This window comes from Cyclopterus lumpus, chromosome 13 (genome assembly GCF_009769545.1).
Source record: "Cyclopterus lumpus isolate fCycLum1 chromosome 13, fCycLum1.pri, whole genome shotgun sequence".
In the NCBI taxonomy this organism is placed as follows: Eukaryota; Metazoa; Chordata; class Actinopteri; order Perciformes; family Cyclopteridae; genus Cyclopterus; species Cyclopterus lumpus.
The window spans coordinates 8,157,513-8,179,459 of NC_046978.1; the positions used below are offsets into that span (position 1 = coordinate 8,157,513).

The 21,947-nt window shown below is 43.7% G+C and overlaps 1 protein-coding gene across 1 annotated transcript in view; it reads left to right on the plus strand.

Moving 5' to 3' along the window:
* nxn (nucleoredoxin) overlaps window positions 1-21,947 on the plus strand; it is a 51,703-nt gene that overhangs the window by 26,019 nt on the left and 3,737 nt on the right. The window contains exons 2-7 of the mRNA XM_034548800.1: window positions 9,914-10,031; window positions 13,276-13,409; window positions 15,239-15,339; window positions 15,476-15,582; window positions 18,607-18,786; window positions 19,285-19,409. Of these exons, the coding sequence (XP_034404691.1) occupies window positions 9,914-10,031; window positions 13,276-13,409; window positions 15,239-15,339; window positions 15,476-15,582; window positions 18,607-18,786; window positions 19,285-19,409 (765 nt within the window). The remainder of the gene's footprint in view (window positions 1-9,913; window positions 10,032-13,275; window positions 13,410-15,238; window positions 15,340-15,475; window positions 15,583-18,606; window positions 18,787-19,284; window positions 19,410-21,947) is intronic.

Consider the following 21,947-nt stretch of genomic DNA (forward strand, 5'->3'; position numbering starts at 1 on the left):
CAAGGCTTAGCAAGGGCTGGTGATCTCTGCCTGCATCTGTGGGAGGCCTCAGATCTGTATGTCAGGCTTGTGGACCTGAATTACAAACACACTGCCGAGCGCACACTTCCCTCTGATGTTGCACATGTGTTTGATCCAGTAGAAGCTGGAAATCACTTGGCGTAAAATAAAAAGCTGTGTTTTATTCTTTGCTTTGTTTCATTCTGAAAGTCTTTACGTGTGCGTGTGTGTGTGTGTGTGTGTGTGTGTGTGTGTGTGTGTGTAATCTCACTGTTTGCGTAAAAACATTTTTTTGCTTTTTCCTTTCGTAAGGGTTTCATTTAAGGAGCTGAGGTGGTGTCAGGGAGGATCAGGGTGCGTGGAAGTTAGGCATAAACGGATGACATGAAGGCCAAGCTGTTTCAGCCGGGCTATTAAAGGCCATACTCTGCCCTGTCAGTCAGCCCTCCAGGGTGACCTGACCTGAAAAACTGACACTAATGACTTCTCTGTCTGTCCTACCCTTCTTTCATCATCTCTGTTGCCGCCGCCTGCTCACTCTCACAGGACACATTTTTGTTTACATTAAGAAAACCCTCCCGTTACATTTTTTTCCAACACATTTTAGCAGCATGTAACAGGAAATTACTTAATGGTGCTTATTTGAGGTTTTTCACTAATCATGTGTGAAAAGCAACATGTGTCCTTTTTAGAATAAGGCAGTGTTAAGTCGTGTTACAAATACAGACATGCTTTTGCTTGAGTTTCCCCACATCCGACCACACCAGCTCTGGCAACAATTTTTTGAGTCACACCATCATTTGTTATTCCTTATTGAAGACTGTGTGTGTGTGTGTGTGTGTGTGTGTGTGTGTGTGTGTGTGTGTGTGTGTGTGTGTGTGTGTGTGTGTGTGTGTGTGTGTGTGTGTGTGTGTGTGTGTGTGTGTGTGTGTGTGTGTGTGTGTGTGTGTGTGTGTGTGTGTGTGTGTGTGTGTGTGTGTGTGTGTGTGTGTGTGTGTGTGTGTGTGTGTGTGTGTGTGTGTGTGTGTGTGTGTGTGTGTGTGTGTGTGTGTGTGTGTGTGTGTGTGTGTGTGTGTGTGTGTGTGTGTGTGTGTGTGTGTGTGTGTGTGTGTGTGTGTGTGTGTGTGTGGCTCAAGGAGGTCCCTCAAGAAAAGAGGACGTTGTAAGAGGGAAAAAAAAAAAAGACAATTTGAGTGCTGTGCTGCCACCACAGTCCTGACCTTAAGTATCTAGAAAATTGATGGATGTTTATTTTGAGGCTCAGCGGGGCTCAGAGCTACATATCAGACCTTTTTTTTTAAGTGCTTATGAGGGGCAGCATAGCCTCAGGTCCTCTAGCAGAGCATCGCAGCTTGTTCCAAGGACTCTGCTGTTAACAAAGAGTGACCTAGTCTTTGTTGTCGAGGCTCCTGGGGTCTGCAGCACTTTTAAACCACTTCTCAAAGCTGGGTTGTACAGGGAAGCATTTTTACAATGTGCTTTTATCGCTGTTCCAAGCCTGCTTGTCTCCTCTCAGTGTTTATTTCAATCGTCTTTGTATCCTTGTATGTACTCTTTGTCACTATTCTTGCAATCTTGCTTTGTACGGCACTCTGTGGTTGATGTAAACACAGTGACATAGTATCCCCAATGTCCCAATTAAATTCTGGTCAAAGATAAAAATTTAACAAAATTCAAACTGTCAGACATTTGACCATTTTCAATGTTTACCTGCATTAATTACGGGTCATAATGAAGTAGTTATTAATGGTTAAAATGGCATAAATAAATATATTTTAGTGACTGAAAGTGTGTGCCTGTTTTTTTCCCCAAGTACATCCCTCAACATGTGGCTCAAACTTGATGGGTATTTGATTTGTATGACTTTTGTGCATTGGTCAATCTGGATTAAATGAAATCAGTACCAAAGAGTCTCTGGCCAATATGCTCTGATTCTGTTGGAGAGGGAGCTTATAAGAGTCTGAATCTGTCGCCCCTAAAGTGGAACGTGTGGGAGGATGGGGGCTGGGATAAGCCGAGAATGAGGAGTGCATGTAGTAGGGCGGGCAGCTGAGGGAAGGGGGGGCCTGTGCGAGCTACGAAAGGAGGATCCAGCTGTATTGCTCAGCCATAAAAATGCACGGGGCCGGTCTGCAGCGACAGCCAAACAGATGTGACTTTTAATGAGCTTAAGAAGAGAGGAGGAAATGGGCTAATAGATGGATATAAAGAGCCACAATGTAACCAAATGTCAGTCAGAATCAGAATATGGGCTGCATCCAGCTTCACTCTCTCCACTTGTTCCTTTTTCTGAGGGTTTTTGATGCATAGATGAGCCAGAGCTACGATCAAAGCTTGTTCATTGAATTATATTAAAAACATGAAACCGAGACTTTATTTCACACAATGGGAAATGCAGTGAACTTGTAAGAATGTTGCCTTTGCAGTCTAAAGGTCGCCTTTATTTTGACGTGGAGTGTGTGTTTTGTGTGTTGTCAGAGGTTTGCTTCTGCTCAGTAATGCCTGGATGCAATGATATAGTCCTCATTTGAATACCATTATAAATGATGAATGCATGCTGGGTATTTTCTTGCTATAGATTGTCTAAAAGTCAGAGTGCAGACAAATACACAATGGAGCGCTAACAGCTGCCTAAATGTGAAGATGTGTTACAAAAATTGTCGTGTATAGAATTCAGTACTGCCCTGATTATGCAAAAAACGCTGATAATGTGTCTGAAATGTTCCCCTCAAATTTCCATAAATATTAATGCCTTGTGTTGTGATGGGATCAGGAATTGAGCTGCGGCTCTGGGAGACTTCCCAGTGCTCCAGCACGAGGAGTGGTGGGAGTTAAATGTGGGGTCAAACAGAGGGCACAACAGGGAAGCTGTCTGAACCCCACCCCCCTTCACCGCTGGCAATCCAGGAAACTGGGGTACCAGAGAAATGGCAATGTTGGCTTATGGGTAGAATTTAAGCATGCCTGCTTTGGGCCTGTTAGCTGAGGGAAGCTAATCGAGCACATGCGTCAAAATCAAGTTGTTCTGAAAGGCTTATTCTAATGTGTGTTTTGTCGCATTATTAATATGTAATTGCCTGAGATTCCCCAAGTGCAGGGGCAGACTTAATGAGGCTGCACAAAGTGCTTATCCGGCGCATATCTGACTTTATTTGACGCCAGAATCGCTCCACACTGCGGTGGGTTACAGTTGAGAGAGAATTGAGTGCGTTATAGTTACCTTTTGGCAAACACCGTGAAAAAAAAAGAATCAGAAAAATGCAGCAGGCTTTCCAAGTCATGAGTTGGCAGATGACTGCGAGTGTATAATGCCAGGGTCACGCTAAGGTAGCTGAGAGAGCACGTCCAGCTGGTCCAGAGCCAGACCAGCTTTATACCTCCTATCTGTGTGTCTGTTAGACCCTGCAGGTCTACGCTCGATGAAATGCAGGCTGACGATGGTGTAGAAGGTGTGAGTTACAACCAACTGAGAAATCACACTATTCGTACAACAAGCTCCTGTCATCCTGTGAACAGCGTTGAGGTAAATCATTACCGCTCACTTGAGCGCAGCAGAATTTAATGATTTACTTGCAGAGATTTACCTGAATAATTATGTTACTGTGACTACACTTTACTTCTCTCGTACAAATGTACTGTTTTCTGTATGTTTTGGTTTCCACATGTGTGCAGACAAATCTGAAAGGTGTTTAATATTTTAATATCAGTGTTAGCATTACTACAGGTATCCTATCATTGCTGTAGTAATGCTAACCCAGTGTTTGCATGACACACATAACTGCAGTTATATTTTCACTGGCTGATTACATTTTGGTGAAAAGCAAAAGAATTCCACTGTGCAGTATTTCCGTACCGTGTGATGTTCGTGGATGCTACTAGTGTCGGCTAACGTTAGCGGCTATGTTCTGCACTTATAGTTTTTTGTTCTTTCCCTAAAAGTCTTTCTCTAGTAACGATAGAAGTGAAACTTACTGTATGAACAATAAAGCTTGAATCTAGAATCCGTCTTGCTTGCCCAAGTATGCCTCAAGACAAGACAACAAAGGAGCTTTTAACAAACGTATGAAGCTAACGTTGGCTTAATTAACTAGTTAGCTTCAAGTGATACACTCTGCTATTGACAGCTGCAGATTTATAAATGAGATGCCCCTTTTTGTCTACGACTGTCTAAAATCAAGAAGTCAAAAAATACTACGTATTTTAATGTTAAAAGCAGCCTTGCTTGAACTGCATTTATTTTATTTGTAGTCCACGCTAAAAAAAACAAATGGTTGCTTAAGTATTTTCTAGTCTCCATCATGCTACTTTCCACTGGATTGTTACTTGCAACAATAAAGCATGCAAAGCGAGTGTGACGGTAAATCAGGGTTCTTAAACATGTATTAAACAGCCTCTATCTAATCAGACAGGTCGACCGGTCCAAACACCACTGGGAGTGAAGAATGCACCCCCTGCCATCATAACCTTTGGCCTTGCTGAATGTAGGCCTCATTGGCAGCCCACGCCTGTGGAGAGACAATGCTGCAGATACCTCTTGAGCCCTGGCTTTTTACTCCTTTACAATCCCCCCCTGCTTTTTTTTTACACCAGGTTCTTTACTACATAAAAACTTCTCGTCATACAGGGTCCAAGTTTGGATTTAGAGCCATGTATTCAGGGGGTCGCTTTTGTGCCTCCACACAAGGCTTGAGAGGGGAAACACCCACACACCTCCCTCTCCTATCTCGGTCTCCCTTTTTTTTCCTGCTCTGTTATTTCCCCGAGCTAAGCCCTCTGACATTCTTGCACCTGTTTTCTGCACAAAACCGTTAATTTATCACTGAATTATTAACTAAAAGCCCACAATGTGTCTGGCATTCGGTGACATGTCCTCACTGTGTGTGTGTGTGTGTGTGTGTGGAGAGAGGTGAGAGGTGGGGGAGAGTGTTGCCGTAGCAACGAGGGGTCTCTTTTAAAAAAAAAAAAGCAATTTAGCCAGCGTATCCGGCCTGCATTCTGGAGGATTCACCACGAAAATGGCTCAGCCGGAGAATGTTATAGGATTAATAAAATAAACGCAATAGCTGCAGCATTTTGCATTGAAGAGGCACGATGCGAGAGCCTGCTGTGTTCTTTATGCTTGGCAATTTTCGGGGAAGGGCTTTTGCCCATCACAATGGATGTGTTGTGCAGGATGAGCGTCTGTAAGGCGCACAGTGGAGTAGGCTGGAGTGACTGGCCTGTACTTTTTATATTATAGGAATATGATACACACTCAAGGGAAAAGATTGAAGTTGGGACCTACAAAAGACTCTTGACCGGGTAAAGCGATAGTCGGGTCAGAGCGCCACAGATGGAAATGCAAAGTAACACACACAGGCCTGCATAGTGTTGGCTGAAGTATGGCTAAGAGGTGGGAGGGGAGGGCTCCCTTTGTAGCCGTGAAGAGCAGCAACAGGGTTTTGAAGTGAATATAGGCAGTTACTGAGAGCCTCAGGAGCAGATTGAGCAAGATGGGTGCAGCATGGAGGAATGCAAGTCAAAGCTTGGGCTCAGCCAAAAGGGAGTTGCAGCGCTGTAGCAAGGAGCTGTACGGCGCTATAGTAACGCATTAGCAGACGGGAGATGTTTGTTTCCTCGTCTGTCTTCAACTGTGGACCAAGAAGAGAATGCAGAATGGTTTTAGATTTTAACCTGAAAGCAAGCTGACTCGTGATGAATGAACTGCTGCAGCTGCTGTGCACCAACATGTGAGTTTGAATCCATTTGCAGATGAAGTTATCCGTGCTGCACCAGGGATGGCCTGAATTCTTTATTTTTGTTTGTTTAGGATGTTCGTGTTGGCCCCTGCCAAGAGTGCAGTCCAGCCTGCTTGTCACTATAGTACATCTTTACTGTCAGAGATCAGACAGCCTGCAGGCTCTCTCAGTAAAAAACATCTTAGTAAACAGGATCATGTCTTGTGGGGGATGGTCAGTCCATCAGATAGCAACGCTTCCATCTCCCATCTATGAAGAAGCCACTGATCACCTGACTTATCTCATCTGTGCTGGAGATCATTGTGCCAACAAAAACATTTGATAACATTTTGAAAAACTTTTAGAAGATTTGAATCAAATCATACTGGGACATAATTTCCCTCTGTCCCTTGTGCTGTTTCTCAATCTGTGCAGTGAACTGAAGTGCCAATAAATTCCACTTGACATGAATAAGAAGGTTACGTGGGGAACATTTTTGATAAATTCCTCCGTAGGTTAAATTTGATTCCACAAATCTATGGTGTGCAGTTATGAATTGTGAATACTTAAGGTTGTTTACCTGAATGAAATGGAATTTAAAACATGAACATTTAGTTTGAGCCCCTCCATTTTTTTTTATGATAAGAATTGGATTATTGCCGTGTCCCTTGTACAAGACTGCTTTCGGCATCACAGGGTACCTCTCATGTCTTCTGGTGTAGAGGGTTGACTTTCCTTTGTGGCACTGTTGTAATGAAGCAGCAATGGGAGCGTCTGGCAGATGCCTCAGCCCTAACCGGCACAGGGAAAGCAGATCTGTGAGCAGACGGGGCTCGAACAGTGATGGGTGAATTGGGCACGTTGAATGATGAAATTCCTTCCACTCCAGTTCTCTCAACAGGGTGACACACGCACACCACTGCGGAAACCCACCACCACCAGTTACTGACAGAGGCCCAATTTCACTGCAGACTGGAAGGGGTTTCAAAAAGGACGGGGTCAAAACTAGAGCAGACAGGTACAGCTGAAAAGCGTTTAGGCCTCAAATCCATCGGGGGTTCTCCACGTCGGCTAACCTCCTTTTTTAAAGAGCAGAACGTTGCCATAAAGTGCAACAGAGCAATGAGGCATGAAAGCGATCGCCACGCATGACCTTAAACATGGATATGTGGATCACTTCTTTTTTATTCTTACTCACTTGCAGTCCAGAACAGCCAAGTACTGGCTGGAAATCATTGCATTGATCTCCAATAAAAAAAGAAGTGGCATCATATCTAAAAAGAATCAGCATGTTCTTTGATCAGTGAAGTGATTTCAGCCTTGGTATGTCCACAGGCCCCACTGTGGGCTGATTTGCTCTTCTTCTGGATATGGATCTGCAGCCCTGTGTGATCCAATTAGCATGATGAGCACTGGGCGTAGTGCGAGGCTAATGTCTGCATGTCCAAAAGAGTTAATGGATTGTTCGTATGGATTTCCAGCTCTCCCTGGAGCCTTAACAGTTGGTGGGCTCTCTACAAGGGTTATTGGCATCTTAAAAACCGGTGTGTAACTATATAGCCAGGCCTCCTGCTCAGCTATATAGTTACAGTCTGTTGGTATTGATAATGAATAGAGGCCCCCTTAGAGAAAGCCGGGGATGGCAACATGCAATCTTGATGCAGTGATCTGCAAGCAGTGAATTAGCTCCGGACTGCTCTATTGGACAGAATGCTCTACAATTAATTGCAAAAAAAGCAAAAGCAGCCTGGTGTATCAATTATCCAAAAAGTTGGTAATGAATTAGTCAGGAAAGGTCCGACATTCATAGAAACTCTTTCATGTCTTTCATGTTCGATAATATTGATATCAGTCGCACATCCGTCCATGAAATAAGAAGCTACAGCCTGTTAGCTTAGCTTAGCATAAAGACTGGACAAAGAAGGGAAAAGCTAGCTGGGCTCTGTCCAAAAGTAACACAATCTGACTACCAGCATCGTACAAAAGGCGAATCCCCCAAAAATTCCCATCTAACTCACTGCAAGAAAGCTAATTGGTGTATTTCCCCAAACTTTTCCTTTTTAATCTTCTCAGCTTTACATACAGCAGCACATAAGGAAACACTTCCATCAAACGAGTCCCGTTCCAGACTAATAAAACAACAACAAATATTCTCAATGCTACTTCGACAAGCCTTTTTTCCAAAGCCTAGGGATGAGGGTAGATTTGACAGTTTGCTTTATCGTGTTTTTTTTTTTTTTTTAGTATCATGTCACATTGTGTATTTATTGTCTTTTATAATGGACAGCCTGCGGCTCTCAACGAAATGCCGTGGCATGCGATCCTCACTGTTATTGTGAGAACTATTGTTGTCTATGTTTTGGAGTAAGATTTGGGATTTACAAGTACAATGAAACTCCACGTTCGGCTGTGACGAGCGTGTTTGAGATTCCCCCTTTTCCACACCCCACTCTTGTAGGCTACAATGAATTCATGTTTTTCAAGTTGCTGAAAGCCATTTGACATTTGTTTGTGACAGACTCTGAGACATGTCACTTTTGTAGTATCCCTGAGTATCAATTAGCCACACTAGCCACATGTTTTTCAAAATCATATAACCTAGTGCAGAACCAATCTCTCTTCACCCCCCATCCTCCATCCCTCTACTTTTTCTTCTTCCTTCTTGTGACCCTCTCGCACTCTTTCAGCCAAACCCGGCCCTCAATCTCACATCAGTCCCCAGATGACAGCAGCAGACGGACTGAGTGAATTGGCTGCAGTTAAACACATTCTGTGTCGGGCGCGTTGTCTTTCGGAGCCGGTCACAGTTAATGCCCCTAAACCTCGTCAATTTCAGAGCAGCGTGGAGCGTGTGGTAAAGCTGTTGACTGTGGCAGACGCTGAAGTTTGCTTTTGAGGGACTTCCAGACCAACATAGTCGGGAGGCTCCGGGTTGTCTTCTCCACCGGACGGACCGCCTGACCTTCCGTCAGGACAGGCCTGCGGTTGACCTCCTAAGGAGTATATTTGCAAAGAGGAGACGCACAATATGAGTAAAACATACAGTGTGTGTGCAAGCTTTCCTCTCGCTTATTCAGTCTGCATGTCAGAGTCTCTGTGCACAGCTCCTGCTCACTGTTTTCACAAAAACGTCATCAACCTGTAACCAAACTCCAAGCCTAAAGGCCTCCGAGCCTCAAGAACGGCAGCGCTCACTTCATTTGGCACTCGATCTGTTAACAGAGCTACTGCAGCATACAGACAACACAAAGCATTACATGTTATGGATGCTTCGGAGTTTCGCTGGCTACAGCAGGTTATAAACTTCAGAACCTGAATTATAGAAGTAAAATAAGGGGACGACATCGTGGTAGTGCGACGTTTCTGGCCTGAATTTTCTAAGCTGGTATGTTATGTCATGCGAGGGATTCCCCTCTTCTTCCTCTGCACTTCCTGAAGCAGCAACAATGCACAGTGCCGATTGCCGCTCCCGAAGTCCCGGCTATCTTGTATTCACAGCGTAGGACTCTTCCCTCTGGGATGTAAAGTGAGTCTCAGATATGTGGAATGCTTGATCTGCTCTTTGATGTTGAGTACTACACTGATCGCTGAACTATATAAATGGCGTCAGTTCATGGACAGATTTCTGGCTTTAAAGGATCTTTTCTGACTTTATGAGGCCGTATTCATATCAGCAAATTTATTACGATGAAATTGAAGGCCAATGGGCGCTCATAAATTCCTATGGAAGCTTGAAATGTCTACCCAAGAAGCTCCAATAATTCATAGTGTTACACAGACATTGCTTCTTTACTGCGGAGCAAAAGTGGTTCTTTTTACAGCTGCTTTTACTCTTATTCATGACACAGCAGGGACACAATGAGTTTGCTCCAATTCAGCCTTGTTTTGTGCAGCAGTGCGCTTCTCCCCCTTTGCTAATTCACCTCAGGGCTCCTGTGTTTTTTTTATTCTACCTACTTAGTTTCCTTTTTTAAACAGAAGAGAGGGCGTTTATCCTATAAAATACATATAGTCCTCAGCAGACGATTGTTTTGTTTATACTGCAGTATTTCAGGTGAAAATGCTCCTCCGCACGGAAGACATACTTTATGACCGGGTTAAGCATTTTTTCCAGCTCTGAAATTGAATCAAATATAAATGTTTCCGTCAACGGTTTTTTTTTTTTCCAACCTCTCCTCGTCTCTTTCTCTCCACAGATGAAGCTGTGGAACAAGTACAAAGTCACCAGTATCCCGTCTCTGGTGTTTGTGGACGCAACAACGGGAAAGGTGGTGTGTCGAAACGGTCTACTGGTGGTCCGAGATGACCCTAAAGGTGAGGTCAGCCACACGCATTACTTATGGTATCTTTATTATTGAAGGCATCAGGCTGATTTATCGTTATCCCCCAACCTCAAGCTCTGACTTCCATCCTCTTTATTATATGGTTAACCCCAACCACCCACCATCCAACACAATGCTATCTCAGTATAATGAGATAATAAGAAGACATTTGAGGGTCAAAGGGACAGAACCACATTGATCAATTTCTCACATACTTTGTTTGTCAAACCTTTGTAACTCTGCATTAAAAATACTTAATGTGCTTTCAGTAATAACGATCGGAGTAATAAAAACAAAAACTTATAGTATATTATTCCAAACTAACTTACCACAGTGTTTGTGCTGCTTAGTTACACCAACATACATGAGTGAGATAAACCTCAGAAATGTAAGTAAACCAAGATGTAAAAGAGTACAGAAGTCACTCCTGCATGCACACTCTTTATCTGTAAGGCTGTTTACCGAACGTCTGCTCAAGAGTTCCCTGTGGAGATATTGCATCATTTGGCTAAAACATTTTGCAACCATTTTTATTTATTTTTTCTCCCCCCCCCCACTCGCTTGTGTGGATATCGCCGTAATTATGGTGCTGCGTGAATATTATAGCGTGTCCATGTCTCACTCCCTCATCTGCAAACCCTATAATTTCTGCACTTTGAAGTGGAGAGAGAGAATTAACAAGAGTGAACTTGCATTCCTCTCCCTGTACACAGGACGTCCTCTGTAATATTTGAAAACGGTGCCTCTTCACACCCTGTTAGGTCAATGTGAAATGGAGTGCTTTTAGTCATGTGAGAATAGAGACTGGTGGCTCTGTGGCGGCGCAGCAGGGTAGCAGAGTGGATTTCACGTGAGAATAGTGACAGATTTGGCTGCCTGCTTAATGAAAGCCAGTCGGAGCCTTCAAAATTATCCATGATTCATTAGCTGTTCGTCCAACTAGATGTGGCTGGAGGAGAAGCAATTCAATGTCTGCGCTGAGTTGCAAATATGTGCACAGGCACTTGATTATGCCTTAACAGGCTCACTTTTTTGTTTTTATTGTACATTCTGATCCGTTCATATTATTGGAAAGGCACACCGAGAGCAGTTCCTGACGTGACGAATCAATTCGGCTGCAGCAGTTTCAGTTAGAAATGGGGAAAGGGCACTGAAGTTGTACCGTACATCCAGACTGGGAGGGGCGGGGTGAACGATTCAGGGCCCTCAGACTTGCACTCTCAATGAAAGGCCCTTACTTGAGTGGCAGCATACTCGCCTGCAGCGCAAAGATGGAGGGCAATTTTATAATCGGGACAACAATAAAAGGCTTTGTCAGCACGGTGCAGATGTATCATTCCTGCCTAATGGAGCCCTAGACAACCACACTTGCATAAAGAGCCCATTATGAACCATGCCATACAAGGTTTTATTTATGATTACCTCCTTTTTAATTTGGCTGCAACAAATGCATCTCTCGAGCTTGACGGTAACAATGAAGACACCTTGAAAAGAAAATGGAAAGTGTGAGGGAGAACAGGGGGAGGGGAGTATTTAAATTTTTTTTTGTAACCATATTTTTTTTGTAACCATATTTATTAAAACCATATTTTAAATCCAGTGTGCATTTCCAGTCGCAGGAAGAAAAAAAAGACATGTCGAGCACACGTGACTCTTTGTTATCCAACAGCCATCACACAGGCAGAAAAAGGTGTGTCTGGTTTAGAGCTGCAATGATTAGTCAATTAATTGACTAGTCAATTGACATAAATAATCTTTAATCGTTTTTGGTAAAAAAAAAAAATAGATTCATTATGAATACGGCCCCAGTCAAAAACATTTTTATTTGAGTACAATATGTTGCTCCTCGTGACGAAATTCTAAGAAAATTGACAAGATCCTGGTAAAGATAACACGTTATTCAAATCCCATTGTAGGCCTTAATAGAGCTCCTAAGCTGTACAACTGTTTGGAGAAGAGAGTTTGACTTTATAGAGGCTTAAGCAGATGAGAAATATTCTCCAAACGCTGAGTGATGGTGAGTTAATAAAGCGCTACAAATGACACGGTGCAGAGATGATGTTTGTGGTGGATCTCATTAGAAATGCGCTCACGTCTTCCACCCAAAGCGACGACGCTACAACCCAAAAGAAAAGAAAGTGATCACAACCCTTCGATAATTGGCAACTGTAAAAATGCAGCTGTGTTTGCTGATTCATGGATTTATATGCCAACCAATAACACTACTTATTTAGACTGGCCAGCAATCACAAAAACTGATGAAAGCTGAGATATCCCCCCTCCCCACCCCACACACACACACACACACGTTGTTATCAAATAGATTAAGTACTAACATGATCAGCATGGTAAATAAACACAAGCGAATAAATATAACAACTATCAAACATGTTGTTGACATCTTAAAATTGCTGCCTGTGGCTCACACTTTATTTGACATCAATGTTCATTACCTAGAATAGTATTAATAATTACCAAGTGTTTGAATAGAGACTAAATACTGTAAATTGGCTATGCATCCATTCTATGCCTTTTATCACTTTTGAATATGTTCCTGTCTTTATTTTTTGGATCAATCAATCCCAACTCCTTAAAAGGATGTGTCACACTAGCAATAGGGTCAGACACACTTCCTCACAAAGGTACAATTGCGAATTTAATAACTTTTGAAGATGCCTCCTTGGATTAATCGAGAAAGTATTTGACTGATTAATAAATAATGAAAATAATAGTTGGGAGCAGCCCTTCTTTTGCATCTTACCTGAACAATGTGTAAATGAGTTTAAACTACTCTAGTGCCGGCAGTGTTGGCCGGTCGGTCCACAGATTTAAAACATTTCAACTATTTAATAAATCCCAATGATATTTTGTAAAGACACTCATGTTCCCCTCGGGATGAATTGTAATAACTTTGATCTCCTGACTTTTCATCTGTCGCCATCATCAGCTCAAATTCTGTCCAGTTTTTTTAGTTTTTGACCTAATATCTGCAAATATATACCTAATTTGTCAGATCCGCCTCAGCTAATTATCATTATTAGCATGCTGAACTAGGACATGGTGAACATAAGAAGTAGTCATTGTGAGCATGTTGGCGTGCAGACGTTGGCATAGCTCGAAGCCCTGCTGTGTGTATCTACAGCTTCACATAGCAGCTGGCATAGCGGTCCTGTTTTCTTATCTTTTTCTGATTCTTTTTCTTCTTATCCGCTCTTTCCTTTTGTACCCTCTCCCAGGCCTGGAGTTCCCCTGGGGGCCGAAGCCATTTGCGGAGGTGGTGGCAGGGCCTCTGCTCAGGAACAACAGGCAGACAGCTGACAGCAGCTCTCTGGAGGGACACTATGTGGGAGTGTACTTCTCAGCACACTGGGTGAGTACAGGGGGCCGAGAAAAATGACAAAGAGAGACCCCAATTCATTTTTTTTTCTTTTTTAAAAAACGTTTCTGACCTCCTAGCGCTGTCACATTGGTGAGAAAGGACACCGGTGGCAGAGCGGAGCACCGGAGCAGGAAGGGACAGCAGTTAGTCAAGACAGATAAACGAGGGCAGCAGGAGGGTGGAGGCGACTCCATTGTGTTTGTGTGTTTACATTGACGGTGGTTAGCTATCCCCGTCAGTCCTTTTTTTCCTCTGGACCTTTTTTTAAAGTAGGGATCGGTCACCACGCCCCGCTGACCTCATCCCCATTGTCTCTTTCTCTGCTGGACCCGCCGATAGCCAGTGGAGGTCATGATTAAGTGATGCATTCTGGGCGATATATCATCAGTGGACTGTTCCTGATGAGATGCAGCGCAGGCTACTGAGGCCAGTCGGCGCAGCAGCTGCCGCCTGAAGGCTGGCTCAAACCCCAGAGCCATACAAAATTTTAAAAGGATAAGTCACAAAAGCCATTACAGTAGTTTATTTGCGGCGTTTCTACACCACATTCCCTCTGGTTGCTCGTGTAAATCTATCCACTATTAAAGAAATTGTAAAAAACATGTAAGGCCGACACCTGGCCTTGGCATCTGTGTTGCAGAGAAACATGACCTATATTTCACTGTGCCTTTGCTTATTCGCCTGCAGGGTGAGGGACTGTTTCTTTTAACTCCTTACAGTAACACTTTAGCAAAAAGTTTTAGTCACAAACGTTGGCAAAAAAAGCCCAACTAGGACCACTTCATGAAGCTTTAGCACTGACACCACATTGTGCCAACTGTGATATAACATAACTACAATTATACAGTGTTTACTTCTATGAGAAACCCAAGGAAAGTCAATTAATGAGCAGTGAATTGATCGAGGCTTTGTGCTTCACACTCACTCCCCCAGTCCCTTTGTGTCGGTACGATTACTCAATCAATGAAAGTGCTCGTCATACTGTAGCCATTATAACGTGTGTGTGTGTGTGTGTGTGTGTGTGTGTGTGTGTGTGTGTGTGTGTGCACACTTACGCCTTCATATACTCACATAAAAGCCTGTGCAGGAGATGAGGAAAGCTAATATAAAGACCTCTCCTTTTAATGGCAAGATAAAAGAATGTATATTATAATGATGTTTATAACACATTTGGATTACAAACTTGCTATTGAAAGGTTTATAATTAAAGTACTTTTATTGATATTCTGCAAATATTTGATAGACAACTACTGGTGCTTCTATATATATTTTGCATCGGATTGGAAAAAACTTGACAAGATGACCAAAAAGGTTATGGCATTTATAATATATCATTATCTTAGTTAGAGCAGTCTGAATTAAGAAAATACTGTCTGTGATGCAGCCATCCACACCAGAAGAATGTTAAGTGTGTGAAATCTACTCTAGCTTTCCCAACGTCTCACTTCCCAGAAGGCAAACTTCGAGGAGGTTGTCCACAAATGTTACCCACAAAAACATGAATTGATATAAATAGACCCTGATGTCATCTTGTAATGCCAGCTATGCCACCCTGCCTGCAAAGAGTTCCAGCTCTCCAAACTCACACACAGAACAACACATTGTCATGCTCCAGCATTAAAGCAGGATTAGTGGTTTAAGATGTCTTAAAAGATATTTGATAGAAGCCAAATACAAAACAAGAGACAATTACTAGTTTGTGGAAAGGTGTTTGGTTGCTTCCATTACTTTGGGTATTGCCAATCATATTTGTGTACTGAATATTCACTCATTCACTCCCTTTTACGTTCTCTATTCTTTCCTCTTTCTCTCTCTGTTAGTGCCCCCCATGCCGCAGTTTGACCCGGGTGTTGGTGGAATCATATCAAACCGTAAAAGAGGCGGGTCAGAAGTTTGAGATTGTGTTTGTCAGCGCTGACAGGTAAGATTCACCAAGGCAGAACGCAGACCAGATCCTATTTAGTGACACACACGGCCTGCTCTGTCTGTCAAGGACACAAATGAAGTCTTCTCTATATTCAGCTGTGGTGTTGCCGTTTGGTGCTTTCCCCTTTCAGGTCCGAGGAGTCCTTTCAGCAGTACTTCAGTGAGATGCCTTGGTTGGCGGTGCCATATTCAGACGAGGCTCGGCGGTCACGTCTCAACAGACTTTATGGAATACAAGGTGTGTGTGTGCGCTCCTGCAAAGTATGTGAGGAATGCATGGAAGACAAGTCAACACTGCCCCCCCTCCCGCATTTCAAACCCACGCAGTTCATGGCGGCCCCCACCTCTGTTGACTTCAGGAACACACTCACGTACACTGTTCGCTCCCACATGGTGTCCATCTCAGTGGTGTATCGTAACAAAGTAGAAATACGTTGTTACTGTACTTAAGTAGTTTTTTTTGGATATCTTTACTATTTATACTTCTGTTTACTTCACTACATTTTGCAAAAGAAACTGATACTTTGACTCCGATACATTTCCCCTGAAACCTTCGTTACTCGCTTCAAAATCAAATCTATCTTTTAAAAGAAAAATTAATCCTGAGCCCAACGTCGGTGACTGTGGTGGAACACAGACTCTAAGCAAGCAGGTTGAATCAGTGGTGCTAGCTTGAAGAGTATATCTCCGGGGGGGGGGGAGACAGGTGTCTGATCTTCTAATTTAGCTATACATGGTGTATGTTTGGCTAACGTTCGCTAGCTATCATAAATCAAATGAGACATTAGTGTAGTAGACAGACCGCTAGCGAGTTAGTGAGCTGACAAAGTTGAATACACCTCTACCCGTGAAGCTGAACACACCTCTACCCGTGAAGCTGAACACCCCTCTACCCGTGAAGATGAACACACCTCTACCCGTGAAGATGAACACACCTCTACCCGTGAAGATGAACACACCTCTACCCGTGAAGATGAACACACCTCTACCCGTGAAGATGAACACACCTCTACCCGTGAAGATGAACACACCTCTACCCGTGAAGATGAACACACCTCTACCCGTGAAGATGAACACACCTCTACCCGTGAAGCTGAACACACCTCTACCTGTGAAGCTGAACACACCTCTACCCGTGAAGATGAACACACCTCTACCCGTGAAGATGAACACACCTCTACCTGTGAAGCTGAACACACCTCTACCCGTGAAGCTGAACACACCTCTACCTGTGAAGCTGAACACACCTCTACCCGTGAAGCTGAACACACCTCTACCCGTGAAGATGAACACACCTCTACCCGTGAAGCTGAACACACCTCTACCCGTGAAGCTGAACACACCTCTACCCGTGAAGATGAACACACCTCTACCCGTGAAGATGAACACACCTCTACCCGTGAAGATGAACACACCTCTACCCGTGAAGATGAACACACCTCTACCCGTGAAGATGAACACACCTCTACCCGTGAAGCTGAACACACCTCTACCTGTGAAGCTGAACACACCTCTACCCGTGAAGCTGAACACACCTCTACCCGTGAAGATGAACACACCTCTACCCGTGAAGCTGAACACACCTCTACCTGTGAAGCTGAACACACCTCTACCCGTGAAGATGAACACACCTCTACCCGTGAAGATGAACACACCTCTACCTGTGAAGCTGAACACACCTCTACCCGTGAAGCTGAACACACCTCTACCTGTGAAGCTGAACACACCTCTACCCGTGAAGCTGAACACACCTCTACCCGTGAAGATGAACACACCTCTACCCGTGAAGCTGAACACACCTCTACCCGTGAAGATGAACACACCTCTACCTGTGAAGATGAACACACCTCTACCCGTGAAGATGAACACACCTCTACCTGTGAAGCTGAACACACCTCTACCTGTGAAGCTGAACACACCTCTACCCGTGAAGCTGAACACACCTCTACCTGTGAAGCTGAACACACCTCTACCCGTGAAGCTGAACACACCTCTACCTGTGAAGCTGAACACACCTCTACCCGTGAAGCTGAACACACCTCTACCCGTGAAGATGAACACACCTCTACCCGTGAAGCTGAACACACCTCTACCCGTGAAGCTGAACACACCTCTACCCGTGAAGATGAACACACCTCTACCCGTGAAGATGAACACACCTCTACCGGCCTCAGCGGCCTGTGAAAGGCTATTTAGCATCGCAGGACGAGTCTTCAGCCCAAAAAGAGCGAGACTGAATTCTTGCAATTTTAAAAACCAACTTCTTTTGAAGATGAACAGGACATTTGTCAGTTTCAAGTAATGACTGGGTTGTTACTTTCGGTGGTGCATTATTATTGATCATGTTTTGATATTGGAGTCATTTTGTGGATGATCAGATCGAGTTATGATGGAAGCAGTCGCCCAACTGCAGATTCAGCTTAAGCAAAACCTTTTCCTATTGTGATCAAATCAGGCCCAGAGGAGTTTATAAGGCAGGTGTCTTTTCTCAAAACACTGACCTGATGCATCAAGTTGATATTTATAATGAACACAATATTATGCATTTGTCCTCTACGTCCTCTAATCGGAATGAGCATACTTATAAACACACCGTTACAACTCCTTCATAGTGTCATATTGCTTTTCGGAGAATTCTGATGATAAGTTCATAGTAGATTCAAAAGTATACGTATGTACAATATATTATGTTGAACATTGTTGCTCCTGGATGGATCACCGCCAACCCAATTATTTTTAACACCTCCTTGTTCTTGGTCATGGTGGCCACAGCATTTAAAAGAATAAACTTAATAATTCTCAAAATTCTGACCCTTTGCCTTTTTATTAACAGCATTTGCTTTTACTTTTACTTTCAATACTTAAGTACATCTAATATCAGATACTTTAAGACTTTTACTCAAGAAGTATCATAGGTGACTTTCACTTTTATTGGAGTTTCCAGTAAGATATCTTTACTTTTACTCAAGTATGGTTTTTGGGTACTTTTATACACCACTGGTCTCTTTCTGATAAGGCTGTGAATAAGGCGAGGAGATTTTAATCAGAAGAACAGTGGGAAACACTTACATGTGGAAAAAGGTACAGATGGAGGCAAAAAACAACAAATGAAATCTCCGTGGGAGAGGAAACCGTCTGTCTCATGAAGCGATTAATAAACGGAAAAGAAACCAAACCACCTCTGACGCTCTTGCCCATTTCCTGCCCACCCCTTTTTGTCTTCCTCTCCCACCACCTTCACCGCTCCTTCCTCCCTCACCAGGTATTCCCACGCTGATTCTGCTGGACGCAGAGGGTCACATGATCACGCGACAGGGCCGCGTGGAGGTGCTGAATGACCCAGAGTGCCGACTCTTTCCCTGGCACCCTCGGTCCGTGCTGGAGCTCAGCGAGTCCAACGCCGTGCAGCTACACGAGGGGCCCTGCCTCGTCCTGTTTGTGGGTGAGCAGACCGGCATTTATGATTCCGCTCCACATGGGGCTCTGCCTGCAGTTCTTTGTGCGTGAATGGAGTGACATTTATGTGGAGCAGATTGAATGTCACTCTATGGAAAATTCTTGCAGAGTTGAAAGGTCCAAAGGTCTGGAGGAAATGTTTTAGTATTGTATCTATTTACAAATACGGAAGGTGAAACCAAATGCAGGAGGTTTGTGAATAGCATAGAAACGGGACATGAATGAATGGAAGTTATCGGTTTTGTGAGGAACTGAATGCCAAAGTTGGACAGTGGTGAGCCTCAGAATTTGAGACCATCCTTGTGTCTCTTGCGGTTGAACTGGATAACAGAATGAGACAAAGTCCATCTGTGCACTTTCTTTTATGTCCTCACTCATCTGTCCACAAGCCACCTCTTTCCTTGCTTCCCATTTCAACCATTTCGGTGGTTGTTGTCTCCAATTCTTTGAACATCATTCTGTGTCTCTCTTCTGGTTGGTTCAGACGCTGAGGAGGAAGGTGAATTGGAGCCGGCCAAGGAGCTAATTCAGCCAATAGCGGAGAAGCTTATGGTCAAGTACAAGGCAAAGGAGGAGGAGATGCCGCTGCTGTTCTTTGTGGCTGGAGAGGTGAGATAAGACACTCAAGATCGAGTAAAATGTAATTTCACACAAACTTGCATAGCTAAAGGAGGGTCCTTCTTGTGTGATGTACAGTAACTCATGTGTGGGTGCTTTTCAAAGTGCTTTCATTAAGACATAGAGAATACTGCCTGACTGATACTGAGTTTTGAGGTAGATTATATGGATATTTCCTGAACATGTCATATTTTTTTATTATGAGCAACACATGTACCAAACAGGGACACTTAACGGTTTAAAAGTAAACTAACTAATTCAAAGTTGTGTGTCTGGCCACTTGGCAAATGTAGTATTCTCTCTGTTTTTATTGTCCACCAACTCTTGAGAAAAATGTATTTTGCTCACCGACTAGTCAATAACTGTCTGTCTGCTGTTGGGTGCTGAGCAGGTAGTTTACAGCATGTTTTAGGGAATCTTTGTTTAAATTGGAGGTGATGAGTGAACAAAACAGTAAAGTTGCTAGAAAACCAAAGCGATGAACTAAAAGACGCTAAAATGTTCTTGAGAGCTGAAGGAAGTCCGGTGATAATTGTCTGTGTTAACCACAACGACGGCCCCTTTCCAAATAAGTATAGAGTCCATAGTTTATAAATAAATATTAATTATAGCCACGTTAACTTTGGTTATTAAAGAATTCTGAGATATATTTACTGAGAGGAACACTTAACGAACTGTGGAGTGGAAACACTGTTTACAACGATTCAGCAACAACAAAAGAGTTCAACATGTATTTCTGCATGTGTTACGTTCAGCCTACATGTGATAGCAATGTATCTGAAATAAGCTAATATCAGCCAATGCTTGGCCCAGCAGTCAGGCTCTGTTCACATAAGTCCCTCCGTAGTTTAACTCTGCACCCAACACCTCAGCCGTTGTTGAAATGACTCCATTAGAGGCCCCCCTTTGAGCCTCTTGAACCCGCAAGAGTAACGCTCGCTCCTATCTATGACCCAAAATTCAACTTTATCATAATGGGTAGAGCGTGCCAGTGGGCTTACTCTCGTCCAAATAATCCTCCCATCTTCTACTTTATCTCCTCCCGCGTTTGAACTTAGATGTTTTCATAACTCCTGTTAGCTCATGTTGTTCTCTCTCGACCTCTCCAGAGCTGGTGGAGTTAGCAGCAGCGGCAGACATAATTACCAGATTAGCTACCTCTACCCAGTTCCCGTGCTATCTACCCTCTAGCTCCCCTTCCTCACAGTTCTCTCTGGGAGGACAACGCCGGTCTCTCGTATCACACGCTGAGGGCATGCTCAGGTTTCGTGTGTGTGTGTGTGTGTGTGTGTGTGTGTGTGTGTGTGTGTGTGTGTGTGTGTGTGTGTGTGTGTGTGTGTGTGTGTGTGTGTGTGTGTGTGTGTGTGTGTGTGTGTGTGTGTGTGTGTGTGTGTGTGTGTGTGTGTGTGTGTGTGTGTGTGTGTGTGTGTGTGTGTGTGTGTGTGTGTGTGTGTGTGTGTGTGTGTGTGTGTGTGTGTGTGTCTCCAAGGCCGCTCGTCGGCCTTGAAATGCCTCCGACATACACGCACAGAACAAGGAAGCCCTCCAGAGTTGGCATGACAGTGTTTCGTGTTCATTGTCTGAGTGACCGAACACAAAGATGCATTGTTGCACTGGAACTCGAAGAGATTCAGAAGTCTACGTGTGCTTTGTTTCCCTTGTGGCACACATGCAAAGGCAGATATTTTTACATCCACGCAATGCAGGTATAATTTCCTGGCTTTTGCTCAACCGGCTATGAAATCACCAGGTTTCACTTCCAGATCGGATTCCGGGTCCGATATCGCTTCCCGTTTGAGGCGCTCAGAGAGTGGAGCGTCCAGGCACCCGGGCTCAGACTCCTGCTCCCTAGCCCGGGTTAACCATAGTCGCACATTCCTTGCCAGGCCAGCTGCTGGGTTTTCTGTGTCCATGAGACAGCAGTATGTTGGCAGTCTCTCAGGGGGGGAGGCCAGGCTGAGCAGAATGACACAAGATCTTCTTACCCTCCTGAAGAACCACTGAGTGGTATACCTTGTATTGTACTCTTGTGCTATTATCTAGTCATTTTAACAATTTCAACAGATTTTTGTGGCAGGAATTAAAGAGTTATTATAACCAAAGAATAATAAGAATTTTTTTTTTTAATTTCATCAGGAGTAATGTGAACAACAGCAACAAAAACTCTCCTCTAGGCAGATAACATCTTAACATGAAACATGTCCACCTCAGGAAAGCATTGCCCATCAACTTTGTCTATATGTGAGCAACCACGCATCATGATGTAAACAGAGTCCATCTCGTCCCAACGGAGTCCTGCACTCTGTGCTGCGGTCCGCCCGTCAAGTGCATCTCGGTCCGGGATGCTGCAATAGTGCCAGTGATTTTTCTATTTTTTCTTTTCAGGTTTCTAATGCTTGATTTTGTGTGTGAAGCTCAATAAATATGATATGAGCTTCACAGCTCAGTCTGTCCACCGCCTAAGTTCAAAGTGAAATGTCCCAACAACTATGAGATGGTTGACATGATCTGTAGATCGTGAGACACTCA